At 32.7% G+C, this 17601-nt stretch overlaps 1 protein-coding gene across 2 annotated transcripts; it reads left to right on the forward strand.

Annotated features, from left to right (window-relative positions):
* Positions 1-544: 544 nt before the first annotated feature.
* On the forward strand, positions 545-13081 carry LOC139516002 (uncharacterized). Of its 2 annotated transcripts, none has more exons than XM_071305806.1 (7): positions 545-795; positions 4684-4848; positions 6559-6739; positions 9416-9689; positions 10240-10347; positions 11406-11645; positions 12624-13081. In XM_071305806.1, the coding sequence occupies exons 1-7, from the start codon at positions 639-641 to the stop codon at positions 12930-12932; spliced, it is 1434 nt and encodes a 477-aa protein (XP_071161907.1). In that variant the 5' UTR covers positions 545-638; the 3' UTR covers positions 12933-13081. The 2 variants fall into 2 exon arrangements, with proteins under 2 accessions (XP_071161907.1, XP_071161906.1); XM_071305805.1 differs by lacking the exon at positions 4684-4848 and adding an exon at positions 4904-5068 and having other exon boundaries at positions 555-795.
* The last annotated feature ends 4520 nt before the right edge of the window (positions 13082-17601 follow it).

The following is a 17601-nucleotide window of genomic DNA, read 5'->3' on the forward strand; positions in this document are numbered from 1 at the left end:
CCTTTCCACTTTCCGGGTGCGAGTACTACCTTGTAGCGACATTAGCCTCCTCTTTTTCGAAATCTACAAGAGTGTCTTTTACGTGCAAGACATATGACTCTCTCTTAACGGGTCAGCGATTTATTGTCGTCCTCTCCCGACGCACTAACATCAAGAACATACTCGCAAATGGTGTCAAGAAACCAGGAACCTTAGTGTTAGTAGTCCTATGCACTAACCACTACACTACGGCTCTCCTTACATTTCATGCAACGCTTAGGTGTATCCATTTGTACACATACAAACCAAATATTTAACAAGTCACTTATTTTTTTTTCGAATATATAAGTCTAGTACACAAGACACGCGGTTCACTCACTAGGGGTGCTCGAATAGTGATATCGGATGTCGGTCGTATTGTTTTTTTTCAGATACTTCATCAAAACAAAAAATAAAAAAAACAGTAAGAGATAGAAATTCCCAAGGTCAAGTCTATAGTCCAATCTGCTGATAATATCAATGACGCTCCTCGGTATGGTGTACAAGTCATCACATGAGGACGATATGCTATGATATACATAGATATGATATATCCTATTATAAAGATAATCACCTGATAAACAAAGATATACGTATTTGTATATACATCTTTGGACAAAATGGATACAATATTTAAAATAGTTTTGTTTTCTTTGTGCATTCAATCATGTTTGAGTATAAAAGTGACTGTTATGGCTCCAAACAAAACTGGATTGGAAGCTGCAATAGTGATAGTTCCGGATTCGTCTATATCAGGAGCTGCGTATAAGCCTCTAGGTAAGAGGACTACACAATCTAAGAATGTAATGGTTTTTCAATAATTTAAATTAACTTATGGGAATAGGGTTATATACCTTTTAACTGAATTTTGGAAAAAACATATTGAATAATATTAGAAAGATTTACTAAATACTGCATTATTTTACGTATAAAGTCGAATTACCCGTATTATACTGGTATCAAAAATGGAATTGCAAATCGAAAAGAAAGGCAACTGAAAAATTGAAATGAATTTTATCGAAAGATAAATTTAATTAAAATCGCACATCTTCGTGAATACGTTTGACCGAGGCAAAAAAATAATTAATGTATAAGAAATACAGGTCACTAAACAATGAATTCGTAAACACATTGTGCACGTATATTAACTGAGTAGCAAAATCTTGGAGTTATGGCCAGTTGCTTCAGTATGTGTGTTCAATCATAGGTTAAATATGAAAGAGTTATCAAAAGTCAACAAGAATGTTAATATAAAATTCTACAAAAAATACTTAAATATTTTTTTTTAATTACCACGTTAACTTTGAATGACTTTTTACACAAAATTTAATTTTTATCTGTTTTTGTAAAATTTTACATCGTGGGTGACATCTTTATTAAATGAACTACCTTGTGTCTGACAACTCGTATTTCTGTACTCCCGAAAGAGTACAATGACAATAGGCGAGGAGCGGCTTACAAAAATCTGGTTTATCCCAACTCATAACATGAATGTACAAGTCATGATATCTATACCGTGTTGTACAATTCATGATATCTATACCGTGTTTTACACGTCATGGTATCTATACCGTGTTGTACACGTCATGATATCTACACCGTGTTGTACACGACATGATATCTATACCGTGTTGTACATGTCATGATATCTATACCGTGTTGTACAAGTCATGATACCAATACCAGGCCTGGGGCCATTACATTGCAATGTAATGCATTACATTACAATTACTTTGTGATTCTTCCATTACAATTACTTTGTGATTCTTCCATTACAATTACAATTACATTTTTTCTCACATGTAATGCATTACATTACAATTACTTTGCCTGTGTAATGCATTACATTACACATTACTTTTTCAATATAAAAACTAAAAACATTTCAAAAAACAGATTTTTATAAGAATTGATAAATTTGATGTAATTTGGTCGAATGATTTTAAATAAGTCAGAATATTGTCAGTATTTCAAAATAATGAGTAAAATTTGAAAATGTGCAAATTCAGTGGAAATTTTTCTAAACGGTCTATTGAATTTGATTGATTGATAGATGTTTAATGCCACTTTTAACACATTGTGCTATTTCGTGGCGGTCAGTTTCAATTGGTTGAAGGAAGTCGGACTTCTCTTCGTGTGGAAAACTAAAAATCCTAGTCAATTAAGAACTAATTTGAATATTATTACATTATCTCACTGGTTAAACTGTAAGGCACAACAAAATGTATACAAATCAATAAACAATGCATGGATGAGAGAATCATATATATTTATATATTATATAATTCAATGTTGTGATGTCATTTTATAAAGTGTATAGCATAAATAGAATACAAACAAAGCTGGATGGAATATACAAGCATAGTTATTAAGAAACAGTATAGATAAATGCATTCATGTTGGTTTATCTTTTTTAAATATAATATATAATATCTTATTAGTATAAAATCTAAACAATAAATTGGATTGTTAATGAATAACACAAATACAATAAACACTACAAACATGTCACATGGATAACACAATCCATGTTTTCTTCTCCTATTTATCATCAGATTTTCATTTAAATAATTATATTTAGACACCGACAAAAAAAACCTGTTTTTTTATATTTATTCATACTAGAAAAAGGAAGGCGAAAAGCCGGTTGCAAATTGACAACGCCATTGCAAAAAAAAAAGAAGAAAAAAATACGATCTAGAGGCAAATAACAGTATACAAAATATAGCATAGAAAATTTAGCACCGAAAAAAAATCACACCGGAAGGTTAAGGTGGTACCTAACACTACATGGAGATAACTCTGTAAAGTCAGCTAAACGTTTTAATTACGTTGTGTTGTAAAAGGAATATTAATTGTTATCAAAGGTACCAGGATTATAATTTAGTACGCCAGACGCGCGTTTCGTCTACATAAGACTCATCAGTGACGCTCATATCAAAATATTTATAAAGCCAAACAAGTACAAAGTTGAAGAGCATTGAGGATCCAAAATTCCAAAAAGTTGTGCCAAATACGGCTAAGGTAATCAACTTCTCAATGATCAAAATTGGTGTTTGTCAAATTGCTATATGACCAGTGTAATGTTTCTGGCAAAACGGTTGGTTAAAATTTTTTAAAATTTTTATATTTTTGTTAACGTGTCAAAGTAAATACTTTGACAAACTTTTGTGAAAAATAAACGAGCCAAATTAATTTTAGTGAAAGTGTTGGGTACCACCTGAAGCAAATTATGTTTCACATGAGGTACCGGTCGTGTTGCTCATGCAGGTACACACTCGGTGATAAATGTTATTCGATGACGTCTCTTTCGAGGAAAAAGGACGGAATTGCACTTCAAAAAAATTAACTTATCCGTCGTCATTTTCGAAACAGATATTACATAACAGTTGATCAAAGTATGGCGTCCGTAAAATTTACGATGACATGACTTCAACCTCACCTCCTTTAGTAAATAGCTTCATTGTAAGCAGCAATTGTTTATAATGGAAATCATGATAGGAATGCAAGCTGTGGAATATAGTATCAACTCGGATATATATTATCTAAATGCAGACGCTGCTTAAATGTTATTAAATAGAAATGGTAAGTTCACAATTGGGAAGCTAAAACTCATTTTTTGGCGTAATGACTATTCTCGATCGATCTTCATCGTCAATTTTAAGATGTTCGTCAAGATACGTAGCAGACATAACTGTAACTGGTGTATCATTGCATTTCAAGTTCGGTAATACATAAGCGTTAAACATTGTCACCAAACTTATTTCGGAATGGGACACATCTGAAAAGCGGAACGTAAGGTTTAAGCAGAAGGAAATAGCTTCTTTTTGATTTTCCTCAACACTGCATGTGTGAAATGTTACTTTTTTTAGTAAGGAACTAGTCGGTAAGAAGATGACCACAGCGGGTTCCGATGGAAATGCTGATTATTTGTTGAAAAACACGTCATAAAACGTCACTTAAGTGTTTTGTATCTATATTTGTATCTACGATGACCAATGTTTGAATGAAATAATGCAAGATTAATTATTTTATCTATCTGTTAGTGTGTAAACTGAAATATATTGTGTAAAGGGTATAAAAGTCAAATATAGTTTATATTATAGCTATTGCTATAACTAAATGTTATTTAAAAAAAATCCTATTATTATTCATTGCGCTCAGTATTGTTTGGTGGAGGAAGCCAGAGAGAACCACCGACATTCGGTTGGAAAACTGACAATCATAGTTAATTCTCTAACATATCATATATTTGAAATACGTGCAAATATGTAAGCTCTGTCAACAATTCCATGCTAAATTCATTTGGGTAGGTAAGTTTACTACTATTATCAAATTGTAGTAACAAGTAACACATATACAGTTCTGAAATAACTTGTAGATGCATAGTGTTAATTAACAAAATAAAAAAGGAAAGTCATAGTAAAAAGTAAAATCACAAAAAAACTGAATTCCGAGGAAAATTTCAAACGGAAAGTCCCTAAAAAATGACAATATTAAATACTCACACACATCAAACGAAAGGATAGCAACTATTATATTCCTGACTTGGTACAGTAATTTAGTAATATCGCGCCCTATACAAGACTTATTATTGATACGTTCTTGTTTAGTCTTAGTAATTTAACTTAGCTTTTAATACATATCATATGGATGATGTTTCAGCTAACGCAATACAGATCCGCAGCGCTCTCAGCTTATGGGTTGCGATTTTAGAGACGAAACCAGGTTCATTAGCATTCCCTTTTGAATTCAACTATGCATGTAACGAGTTAGTGGATAAAGGTTTCCGTGGAGATAAAGTATTTCTAGCAGGCCATGGTGATGGAGGTAGAACACATTTTTATGCTCTTTCACTTTTAATCTATCTGATGTTCTCTTTCAGCAAAAGTATTACAGAGCAGAAGTACTATGAGATTATGGGTTGCGGTTTTAGAGAGCACACCAACTTCACTTTTATTCCCTATTAAATTCAACGGTGCTTGTAAGCAGTTGCTGGATGCTGGCTTTGAAGGCGATAAAGTCTTTCTAGCTGGTCACGGCTTAGGAGGTAGACTCAAATTATGGCATGATGTTTTCATATCCTTTTGATATATATTTAATCTTTAGTTTTACTTTTGTGATAAAGATTCTAGATAAGATTATCTGATATTTCTTCAAAACCAATTTTACTTAAATCTTATCATGCATGTTCAGAATTCAAAATGATGAACCTTTGTGATATACATTCGGATTTAAACATTGTGCCTTCCTTTTCTGCTTCTCATTTCATTCACAATGACTAGATTGCACAAGAAATCCATTTCCATAGTTAGTTTATGTACAATAAATTGCTCTATATTTTCATATTTCTAGAAGTCCATTACTAAGAAAAGTTTGCAAACGAAAAAGAACGTTTCCGGAGAACTCAATTGCAACTGTGAATACACTCTGATCTTTGTTGCTTTGTATAAGTCTCCGTTCTTTTCCTAGTAGTGGACTTCACATTTTCTTTTAACAAGAACTAGATTTGCATTTAAGTTTAATAGTAATGTAATTATATCTTTTGTAACTTCAAAGAAACGAAAACAAAAACCTCAAAGGGTACAATTCAAGCTATCTGAACGCTTTGTAATGAAATATTATTATTGTTTATGCATATTTTGTTTGAAATCATTTTATCCTGCAATTACCCAATAAATTAAGACCTACACACTATTATTGCTTTGTTTGAACAGTGAACACCTATTTCATTTCCCAATATCCTGCTTCTGTTAGAGACGAACGGTAATATTATAATACTGTAAATGTTATAGATCAGGGGTCATTAAGGGCTGTATTAAAAAAAATCCCAGTTCATGACAAAATAAAAGACAATATTTGCAATGCTTTAATGTTAAATTGTAGGATAAAAATAAAAGAGCTTGGTTACATGGTAACAGTATATGTAATCGCTACGATAAAACAGATGAAAGGTTCAATAAAAAAGAGGAGGATACACCAAATGTCAATGACAATTCATATGTCAAAAATACCATGACAAAAAAAAAAAAACAACAAAAAAACGACGAAAAGACAAACAAATATCTAAGGAACACGAACTCCATATAAAACAGAGGTGATTTTAGGCGTTCTGTAAGACAAAGTAGCTGTGTTATACATGTAACACCCGTCGTGCTGCTCGTGTAATGTGTAAATCGTTTTATAAATCTCATTCGGTGTTGTCCCAATTGTGGAAAGAAGGCATCTGCGACAATTGGAACATACTCATGGTAATCTGTGAAACATATCAAAGTGAATTAACGGTCAACCCAATCATGATATGGTTTGTAAAACTTGATATTTTATATCTTTATCGACAATGTGCGTATGTTTAGTGTGTAAATTGTTTTGTGAATACATTAATAAAATTGCAGCTTAGAACACATAAGCTATTTGAAGTAACGTCAATACAATAAACGGTTTTTGGGTTTTGCAAATAGGTTTCGTTTTAAATGTTTAGCATACATTTGATACCTTTTCATGATAAACGAAGGTTAAAAGAGAAAATTTATTTCATAGGTCATAGGGCATCTAGTTACGGCCATTCAATATTCCATAAGAATAGACTTGATGGAGTGTTGTTGTTTTCATCGTTCCTCAGCGGAAGTTATCGGCTGAACAATTATCCATACCCAGTTCTTACAATTAGTGGGGACTTAGACGGAATAACGAGAGTAACCAGAATGGTCGATGCATTCGAGTGAGTGATTTTTTGTTATTATAATGATAGTAGTTAGGTAAAATGAAGTTCCTTACATATTCGATTAACACGATCAATACATTGTTGTTCTGTGAAATAACAGCATCTAACGTGCGATACTATAAAAATTTGACCTCAGATGAATTTGGCTATGCCTTTAATGTATCTTGATCTTTTAACGCCTTACGTTTCTACGCATTTATACATCACTGACTTTCAATTGTTTAAGCTTGAGAATACGGAAGAAGGTAAATATATATAAACTACGAAATTTGTTTTACATGCACACGTATAAAAATTGCGGTTTTCATCCAACACAATCATAGGTTTGAACGTAGTTTTCAATTTAGACTCGTTTATATTTTTTCGTTTGGACTTGTATCATATTTTCCATCCGGTTTATATGATCCGTTCATCCTACATTGACTCTTAAAATTCAAGAGTCTATCTAAAAATGAGGGTACTTTTTATATGGCCTTCCAAATACCGTTTCGATCTCTAACATCACTGAAGAGACATTTATTGTCGAAATCCGGATCTGGTGTACTAAAAAGATATTGACATCGTGGCCACAAGTTGATTTTTTTTCTGTTTAGTATTAAATTTATATTAAGATCCATTTTGTTACATCTTGTGATCAATTTTATTTGGCAATCGCCAATGGCAGTCAGCAGGGTTAAAGAACATCAGTTGTTCGACCTGTTAGTCAAATGCGTTTTGTTTAAATAGACGCTCATATCAAAATAGTTATAAAGCCAAACAATACAAAGTTGAAGAGCATAGATTATCCAAAATTCCAAAAAGTTGTGCCAAATACGGCTAAGGTAATCTATAAACACTACCATTTTTTTAATTTATAGGCAGTGAAAACCGAAATATTTTGACAATGATATATCAAATTTACGTTGGAGTATATGAATCATGTGTTAACAAAATAGTAATTCATTTATTTTCATATGAATATAAAACTTTTGAGCATTTTATTGTAATAACCAAAAGAATTTTTTTCATGTTTTTGTGTGTTTTGGGAAGTAAAAAATAATAACTGATATTTATACGAAAATTACAGTTTTATAAACTCGGCTTAATTTATAGTTTGTTAGTGCATTGACCGAAAATTAGTAAAATAGTACAGTAAAAAAAAGTAAAAATAATGTAGAAATTTGAAGAATCGTGATATTTGTATCTAATCTCGAACGATACAATTTAGATTTTCTTTTTCACTTCTTGCCTTTTCATTGATTTTATTACATTGCCTACTCACTAACTTACTAATTTTGCACGATTTCATCAAACATTAAAATTGAGAATGGAAATGGGGAATGTGTCAAAGAGACAACAACCCGACCAAATAAAAAACAACAGCAGAGGGTCACCAACAGGTCTTCAATGTAGCGAGAAATTCCCGCACCCGGAGGCGTCCTTCAGCTGGCCCCTAAACAAATATATACTAGTCCAGTGATAATGAACGCCATACTAATTTCCAAATTGTACACAAGAAACTAAAATTAAAATAATACAAACTAACAAAGGCCAGAGGCTCCTGACTTGGGACAGGCGCAAAAATGCGGCGGGGTTAAACATGTTTGTGAGATCTCAACCCTCCCCCTATACCTCTAACCAATGTAGTAAAGTAAACGCATAACAATACGCACATTAAAATTCAGTTCAAGAGAAATCCGAGTCTGATGTCAGAAGATGTAACCAAAGAAAATAAACAAAATGACAATAATACATAAATAACAACAGACTACTAGCAGTTAACTGACATGCCAGCTCCAGACTTCAATTAAACTGACTGAAAGATTATGATTTCATCATATGAACATCAGGCACAATCCTTCCCGTTAGGGGTTTAGTATCATACCATCATAACATATATGAGAAGAACATAACCCGTGTCATGCCAACAACTGTTTTTAGAATAAATGTGTTTAGTTCCGATGCAAAGACCTTATCAGTGACTCAATATTAACGCCAAAATATGCAATCTTTAATGACTTGACAACAGTATCGTAATTATATCCCTTCTTAATAAGTCTATTCAAAGGTTTTGTAAGTTTCTGAGGTGAATACTAACACCTTTGTGCTTTATAAAGAATATTACCATAAAAAATTGGATGTGAAATACCTGAACGTATTAGAAGTCTGCATGTTGAGCTATATTTACGAATGATGTCTTTATACCGATGATAAAATTTAGTAAATGTTTTGACTAGTTTGTGATATCGAAAACCCTGGTGTAATAATTTTTCAGTAATACATAAATTTCTCTCGTTAAAATCGAAAACATTGTTACATTAACGAGCGAATCGTACAAGTTGAGATATATAAACACCGTAAGATGGTGACAAGGGAACGTCACCATCTAAAAACGGATAATTAACGATAGGAAATGAAAAATCATCCCTTTTATCATAAATTTTAGTATTCAGCTTTCCATTAGTGATATAGATATCAAGATCGAGAAAAGGGCAGTGGTCATTGTTAGTATTAGCTTTATTTAAAGTAAGTTCAACAGGATAAATTTCATTAATATACATACTGAAGTCGTCATTATTGAGAGCCAAAATATCATCCAAATATCTAAAAGTATTATTAAATTTGTTATTCAGATGTTGTTTCGATGGGTCTTTGCTTATTTTTGTCATTGTCTCCATTTAAATTAAATTTCAGAGAGCTGGAAGCAGATTTGATACTAGCTCCAACACAAAAATTCACCACACCTGTAATTGTAATGGAAGGTATGAACTATGGACAGTTTGCATCTGGTACACTTCCACCAGCTGTAGCGGGTTATGACTTGAAACCAGAAATTTCCCAAAAAGATGCATATGATGCTATAGCTAACTACACGAATGCATTTATGCTGTATGTACGGGACACCAATGTATCAGAAGCAACATCTATGCTCGAAGAGGGATATTCTAAAACGCAGTCGATACTTCAAGTGAGTTTGAATCATCACCTCATTTCCAGAATTTTTAAATCATTATGATTGTTAACTTGAGTGTTTGTAACTTCGTCCAAAATTGTTTGTTAGCTCTAAGGGGAATATTAACTTTATTCCACAGAAATGAAATCGGCTAATTTTCCTTTTTTTATATTTGAAAAAATACATAAACTATACAGTTTTGACACACACCAATAATTAAAATTTACATTTTAACTCCTGAGTAGCATTGTATTTTCTAAAAATCAAAATTTGCTTTTTAAGCCAATTACCAGTTGCATCGATATAGGCTTTCTCTGACCGCTAATTTGTTTTGTATAAATGAAGGTACAGATATGACAAACACGAAATGCATATTTAGTATAAAAATACACTTATTTTACAGGAATGAAATACAAAAGGCAATGTCAAGATTTGAATACCTAAAACTTATGATAAAAATGTATTATCAAAATCAGTCTAGAACCAAAAACTTATGAATATAAGCGACTAAATGATTGTTTTCAATAAAAAAATCTCATGGAGATGTATTTTTGTATAATTTCAGCCCCTTTCACAAGTGAAAGCTCTTGATGATAATGAAGAATATGTCTCCCATTGGACAAACACTGCTCAGCAACTTATAGTCAATCTTCTGGATACCTCACTAGTTGAGGTAAAAGATAACACATTGTTATTATCATATAGATATTGTATTAATATTAACATCAAAAAGCATTTAACACTTATACCGGAGTACCTGAGATCACCCCAGTTTTTGTTGCCATAAGCGAACTTGAAAGGGTTCAATTTTATCTCGATTGACTATATGATTATCACAAAAGAGATCATCGAACTCTATATAGGTCTTTAATAAATAACGGCAAATAGAGAATAAATTATAGTATTACTAATCGCCGTATTTGAATATCAAAAATAAGACAACTTGTGACCGAACGCCGCTATGGATTAAACTTGTGCATCAAAAATAAGACAACGCGTGACCGAACGACGCATGGATTAAACGAGTGCGCAGCACAAGTTTAATCCATAGCGGCGTTCGGTCACAAGTTGTCTTATTTTTGATATTCAAATACGGCGATTAGTTATACTTTTTATTACATTGGCTAATGGCTTTTTTTTATGAAATTAATGTAGAAAATGTAAGGAACTATATATTTTTCCTGCGCATTCACAATTTGTTTTGATCCGACGTTATCGACGTCTTGACAACGTCTATTGTTGTATATGACGTCAGAGAGTGAAATAACCACGTTTATTTCACATGTGAAATTATCGGTTTTTATCTAACTTGGAAATCAATGTAATTTATTGCAACCAATGTAATAAATGTTTATTGGCCCACCAGATGTAAACTTGAAGGATTATCATAATTGGGAGATTTGAATCATAATACATGTTTTTTAAAAGATCTAGTAGAAATGACTTTACCAATGGGAAAGATATATTGAATTAAATCAACTACACAGAATCCCAATATATACACTTGATAAAAACAAAAACAAAACCCCCAACCAATTTATTGATGTTCTTCCACAAAATTCAAAGCGACCTCCTTAGAAGTGTTACTACCCGCATTTTCGTTAATCTATTGGAAGGATTTCGCGTTTGGATAGAATATTTAAACTGTGAGATTTTGCAATATAAGTTTTTTTTCCCTAATTTTGCTCACTTATTTAATTTATTTGAACATATCTCAATTGTTTATTTCAGTTTGATAATACCGAAGAAACACCATCACAGCCTAAATCATTTCGATTTCGCAAACCGCATCAGTCAGATATGTTAAAAATTAACAGCTCTACTGAAGTATATTTTCCAAACACAGATGGTACTAAGATTCCTCAAAGTCCCCTACAACTTAAAGCAACTATGACAAATCAAAGAGCTATTAAAACACTCTTGCCATCTGCACCTTTTGGCGCACCTGCTACCTGTCAAGATATCAATCAGGTACTTGATTTATACGCTGATTATTTACCTCATAATTATTAACTGACATCAACATAATAATAATAATAATAATAATAATAATAATAATAATAATGAAAATAGTTATGTTTAGATTGTTTAATATCTGCAAGCAATCGAGATAATATGAATGCATGCCTAAAAACTTAAGTTGACTGAAATGGAACATTTTCACACCTAAAAACAGAAGTATTATTAAGTTTAAATTGTCAATGACTTGCAGCGCTTTGAAAATTCTCAGTGGCACTCATACCACATCTTCCTATATCTATTTTAGCATGCGTATATCACTAGCACTAGGGGTAGTTTCTTTTTTTTTTGGTCATAATTTATCTTTTTCACTACCACTTGCGGTGTTGGCGGACTGGTTCTCTGTTTACACTCGCACAAGAGCCAATCAACGATGTGGACTTTTTAACTATATGAATTTCATTTAGATATTATTGTATTCTGAAGTTTCTTTCACACATTTGGTCTCGAGTTTGTATAATGTAGGAAAATCAAGAGTCAGGTGTTGTGCGCCATGAAATCAGTACCATCCATTTTTCTTAGTCGTATGAGACGCATCTGTTTTCCTTGAATATTATAAACTTACCATTAATACCAGGCTAACAATTGTGTACGCCAAACACATGTTTCGTCTACACAGGACTAATCAGTGACACCAGAATCAAAACTTTTATAAAGCTAAATCAAGTACGAAGTTGAAGAGTATCAAAACCCCAAAAATTCCATACTGTTGTATGGATTCGAATTTTATAAAGAGAACATAAACTTAACATTAGCAACAGATTTGGAAATCTTTATTTTGGAAAACAATTATAACAAATTATGGAACATAAGTGTTAACCTGATGGCGTATTCACTGATTTTATTTTGTTGTTAGGTTGCGGTCAAATGACCGACACTTAACATCTTCATTTATTCGTGATACTAATTTGTTTTTCTTAAATATTGTAGGATGCCTTTACACTAGCCTTTTCAAAATCTTCAGCCACAGCAAAGGCTAGATACCAGTCTAAAGGAAGGCCGATAAAATTTCTTCAAGACGTCAATGTTACATCGAAGAACAATTGGAACCAATATGGAGATCTAAAACTTAACTACAACATAACTGGTCTGTTTGTTCAAGCATCACGTTATATATCTACAAAACCATCAGGGAGAGATGATGACTGTACCTTGTTATCGCCCTTTAGAGCAATGGAATGGATATACGTAGATTCTTTGAAAAATACAAAAGAACAAACTTATACAAATAATACATGACAGTGATAAACTTTAAAAAAAAATACATCATCTGTTGAAATTAACAACTTTCAATACATGGATACATGTATTATATTTTTAGTTTTCACACATTCTTATATTTTCTGTCATTTCTAGTGATTGTTGAATGTTTACAGTTTTTCACATAATGTTGTTAAAAAGTGTTGTTTTTTTAAATGTTTAACGCATATCTTAGTCAAGGAATCCTGTAATTCAGTGCCTGGTTTGTTGATGTCTATCATAAAATTGAGAAAGGAAATGGTGAATATGTCAAAGCGACAACCACCCGACCATAGAGCAAACAACATGTATGATTTTGGTTTTCAAATTTGTTTTGAATTATTGTAAATTCGCGTTTGAATTGTTTTACATTTTCCATAACATCTTAATAGTTGACAATACGGAGTTTGTTCTTCTTGTTTAAGGTCATACGGTGATTGTAATATCTTATATTTACAATACTTGAACTCTAGTGGAAAGTTGAAATTTAGCATTTAAGGTCATATGGTGATTGTAACAGCTTATATTTACATTACTTGAACTCTAATGGAAAGTTGTACTTTAGCATTTAAGGTCATACGGTGATTGTAATAGCTTATATTTACAATACTTGAACTCTAGTGGAAAGTTGTATTTTAGCAACCATGTTAAATCTCCTTATTTGCTTATTCGTAACACGGTTCTTCCTTGCTTTTGAATATACCCGAATAGTAAAGTCTTTCAAATTTGGAGGTTTAATTGTTTCCTATGAATGTAATCCGAGATTGCGCTTACGAGTGACGGCACATGCATGATTTGTCTTTGAAAAAATCCTATATACATAGACGTTACGCACGGTGTTCGGTTTAATAGTGGTAACCGCAATTGTCACAATTTCTATCGAGACACTCAATTTTGTGATTTTTTTCATGAGATTCTTTCTTTCACAAAGTTGTGTTAATCAAATCTGAAAGCGTCTCGAATACCTTAATCTGGATTGTATCGGCAACATCATGATTTGTCAAAACATTTTTTCTGAACTCCATGCATTTTTTGAAAATACTCCGGGCTTCTATATGGTATCAACAACAGCAAGTAGACCTGTCTTGTTGTCTAGCTGCTCTATCAAAGTATGATTTCAAGTTTTCAAACTTTCGCTGTTTAATTTTAATATCAGGATGTGTTGTTTAGAGTTCTAAAAAAGCTTCTGTTTGTGTTTCATTTAATACATGTATCATGTGGCTTGACTAAATGTGTGGTCCTAATCTTACGCGTTTTATGACTTTCTTGTGTCCGGTAGGTCGAGATATTGATGGAGAAAGCCAAAAGTCATAAACCGTTTTCTTTTCATCTTTAGACATTGCGTCAGATCTAGTTTTTCTTAAAGTATACGTCCAACTTGATTTTTCAGTTTGTAGAACACGCGTTCTCGACTTTTGACCTTTTGCCAAAGTTTTTGCGGGTAGTCCTAAATTTCTGGCTACTTTTAGTTTCATTCTATTTTTTTGTACTTCGTTTCCATTTACAACTGAGGTTATAATAGATATCGTTTTTCGCGCATTGTCGCTTCTTTGTCCTTTTGAATGGTCTAGTGCAATTTTCATATCTTTAATGATTGATGAACCCCTATCGGACATTTCTCTCTGTTCTTTAGATGTTTATATTTGATGTTTCTGTAAAGTAACGACAGTTAGTGATATACTTGCACGTTTTATATGGATATAGGAAAATATCAAAGCTGCACGTTTTGTTGGGGTTCTTGGCAAAGTGTCCTTAATTTTTTTTCCAATGACCTGCATTTTGACATTTTAGTATTAAAATAATTGTCAAGTTCCTCCTTTGAATAAGTCCTGACTAGCTCCTCCCAGCGTTTTTCCCTATGCTTTCTTACATACTGTTTGTTTTTTTTTGCTATATTTTACTCTGTTTATGCCTTTGTTTTCATATGATAAGCGCCTTAGGGTTGAGACTAACATTTTTTTTCTTTTTTTTCGCCGACTAACATTATACTCATTTTTATGTTTTAGTTTTGAATTATATTTCTGTTGTTTACGCTTCTCGATTTTATTTTGTCTTACATCATAATATTCTTTCACTTTTAGTTTGAAAACTTGGTATTCGTTGACCCTGTACACTCATATCTTCCTAAAACAAAAAAGACAAGGTTTCTATTACTTCGGTTCTAAAAGCAACTATCTAATGATATTTTTTTCATTACTTGCTCTTTACATGTTTTAGAATAAAAGTTGAATTTTCCGTGGCAGATGTATTAGACGGACTTGTATTCCATACGATAAGATTGTTACGATATTTGCAAATATTATCTAAGTGTACATGCATGTAATAGTTGCCACTGAACTTACCACAAACAACAATTAAATGAGTAAATATGTAACGATAGTATTCCGATAGTAAAACTTTAATTAGTGAAAATACTTATCGTTTTTATGACGCACGCGAATTTTGATTTCAAAATGAACTCTGCATGGTATTGTAATATTTTTTTTTGGAAAATATCAGATCGGAAATGTTCCTGTTTAATCATTAAAAGTGTTACGGGTCCATGAAGAACGGATATTTTTTCCAAGCGTCTTTTGTTCAAGCTCATGTAACGTCGCGAACTTTCGTTATATCTCGGTTAGAAACTGCGGTTGTCTTTTTCACTGATACTTTATATATCGTTAATCTAATGCGATGTCAGAAGAAGAACTTTAAGCAGGTTAACAACGGAACAACAGAAACACCGAACGGCAACAAAAATAAACGTTAGCATACATAGAAACGAACTATTTGATAACAACTGCCATATTCCAAAATTGGTAGAGGAAATTTTAAGCAAATATAATGGGTTGAACCAGGTTTTATGGTTAGCCCAACCTCTCGCTTAAATGGCAATGTTAAAAATATATCGCTAAAATGGCAATATTACGTGACAGGAATACAGTAAAACCAAACGCAAAACACTCAGCACTGAAAAATGCATAACTACATAATATAATTGTACATAAACACATGTATTACCAATAGAATGACATCAGCCACCTTCCTTTAACGATAGTATACATTTGTAGGACACCACAAATAGTGACGGATTTTGTGACGTTTGTATAATCTTGAAATTCATAAAGTTATATGGAACAAGATGAAAAGAGTCATAATTATTTTCACAATTCGAGTCCAAATAATTATCATGATTATGACGGTATGGAAAGACTATTTCAAATGCTGTGACGATGTGATCATTATTTAGACTAACACAATACTTTATCCACTGAAAATGGAAACCACTTTAACATATACTGGAAAATAAGTCATATGTGAATACAAAATACAGAATTCAAACCACAAACGAAAAGACACAACACAACACACCATCCAATCGAATCCACAAACAAAAACACAACAACCAAACACATGATTGCTGGATGTATAAACACTGAGACGTATCGAATAGCAATGCAAATTTACACTCTGCAAATCAGTCTCACGTGGGAATATGTCTCGTTCGGCACTCAGCTGACACAGGACATAAAGTCAAACCACAATCTCATTCAACAAAGATAAGTCATGTCTCAGTTATTAATACAACAGAACGGACGTGCTCGGTCAGCTCCTATTTACCCGCTATCTACGATGTTGGTTTACTCTATGGTCGGGTTGTTGTCTCTTTGGCACATTCCCCATTTCCATTCTCAATTTTATTACTGATGGATGGCTCAACGACTTGCAGCTTTCGATGACAAATACCAATCTGCACATACAGTTTACATTCTTGCTTGTTTAAACACCCACGCTAGCATTATGGATTGGCGATTGCTATGCCGACTTCTGTATCCTAGATGATAGATAATAAACCGCCATTTTACTGTCTAACGACTTTGGTCCTGATTAAGCTTTCTGTTATCGTTAATAGTATGTCCGAGACTCATCGACCAGTTCTCCGTCATAGATGTTAGCGGGCTGCACAGCTGACCAACCTGGCCCTGAATGAAAGCAGCCGTTGTGAACGAAGTGAACTAACCAAATTGGTCAACAAACCAAAAGATTGTACCAAAAACCAAAATGGCGGCCGTCATTTTACAACTCATCATCATTAAGCAACAAAATATTGTATCACTCAACAAACGCCTTCGAGCACTGAGCCGAGCGTGCAAGGACTTACCAGCAAGTCAATGTCGTTAAACCCCACCAGTTAGTGAGACGTGTTAAAAATGTCAGTTTAGACCCAAAACACAAAAGTATAGATTAACCAATTTGTAGTGGTGCAATCAAATTTACGGTGTGTCATTTTTAATACTTCCTCCTCATATTAACTAAGTTGGAGCAGTTTCAGCGTTAGGAGCACACTATTGTTTATGAAGTCCGATTTTTATTATTCATCTATTTCAAAATATCTGAATAAAATTAATTATTACATACAGATTCCTACACTGCAAAAAGTGTATTACGATATTTCTCCTCTCGAGACAGTTAAATTTTATTATTTAAAACACGAGGCTTGCCGAGCTTTTTAAATAATTAAACTTTAACTGTCGAGTTATAGTGTCGGAATATGTTTCTCTGATGATTATTATCATTCTTTTTCAAAGATTTTCAGTTTCAGAAACTTGTGTTCTTTATATGCGACATCATCAGGCAAGGTCGCCTTTTTTCATGACGTCACAATAGGAAAATTCAGAAGAAAACAAAA

The sequence above is a fragment of the Mytilus edulis genome, chromosome 3, assembly GCF_963676685.1.
Source record: "Mytilus edulis chromosome 3, xbMytEdul2.2, whole genome shotgun sequence".
In the NCBI taxonomy this organism is placed as follows: Eukaryota; Metazoa; Mollusca; class Bivalvia; order Mytilida; family Mytilidae; genus Mytilus; species Mytilus edulis.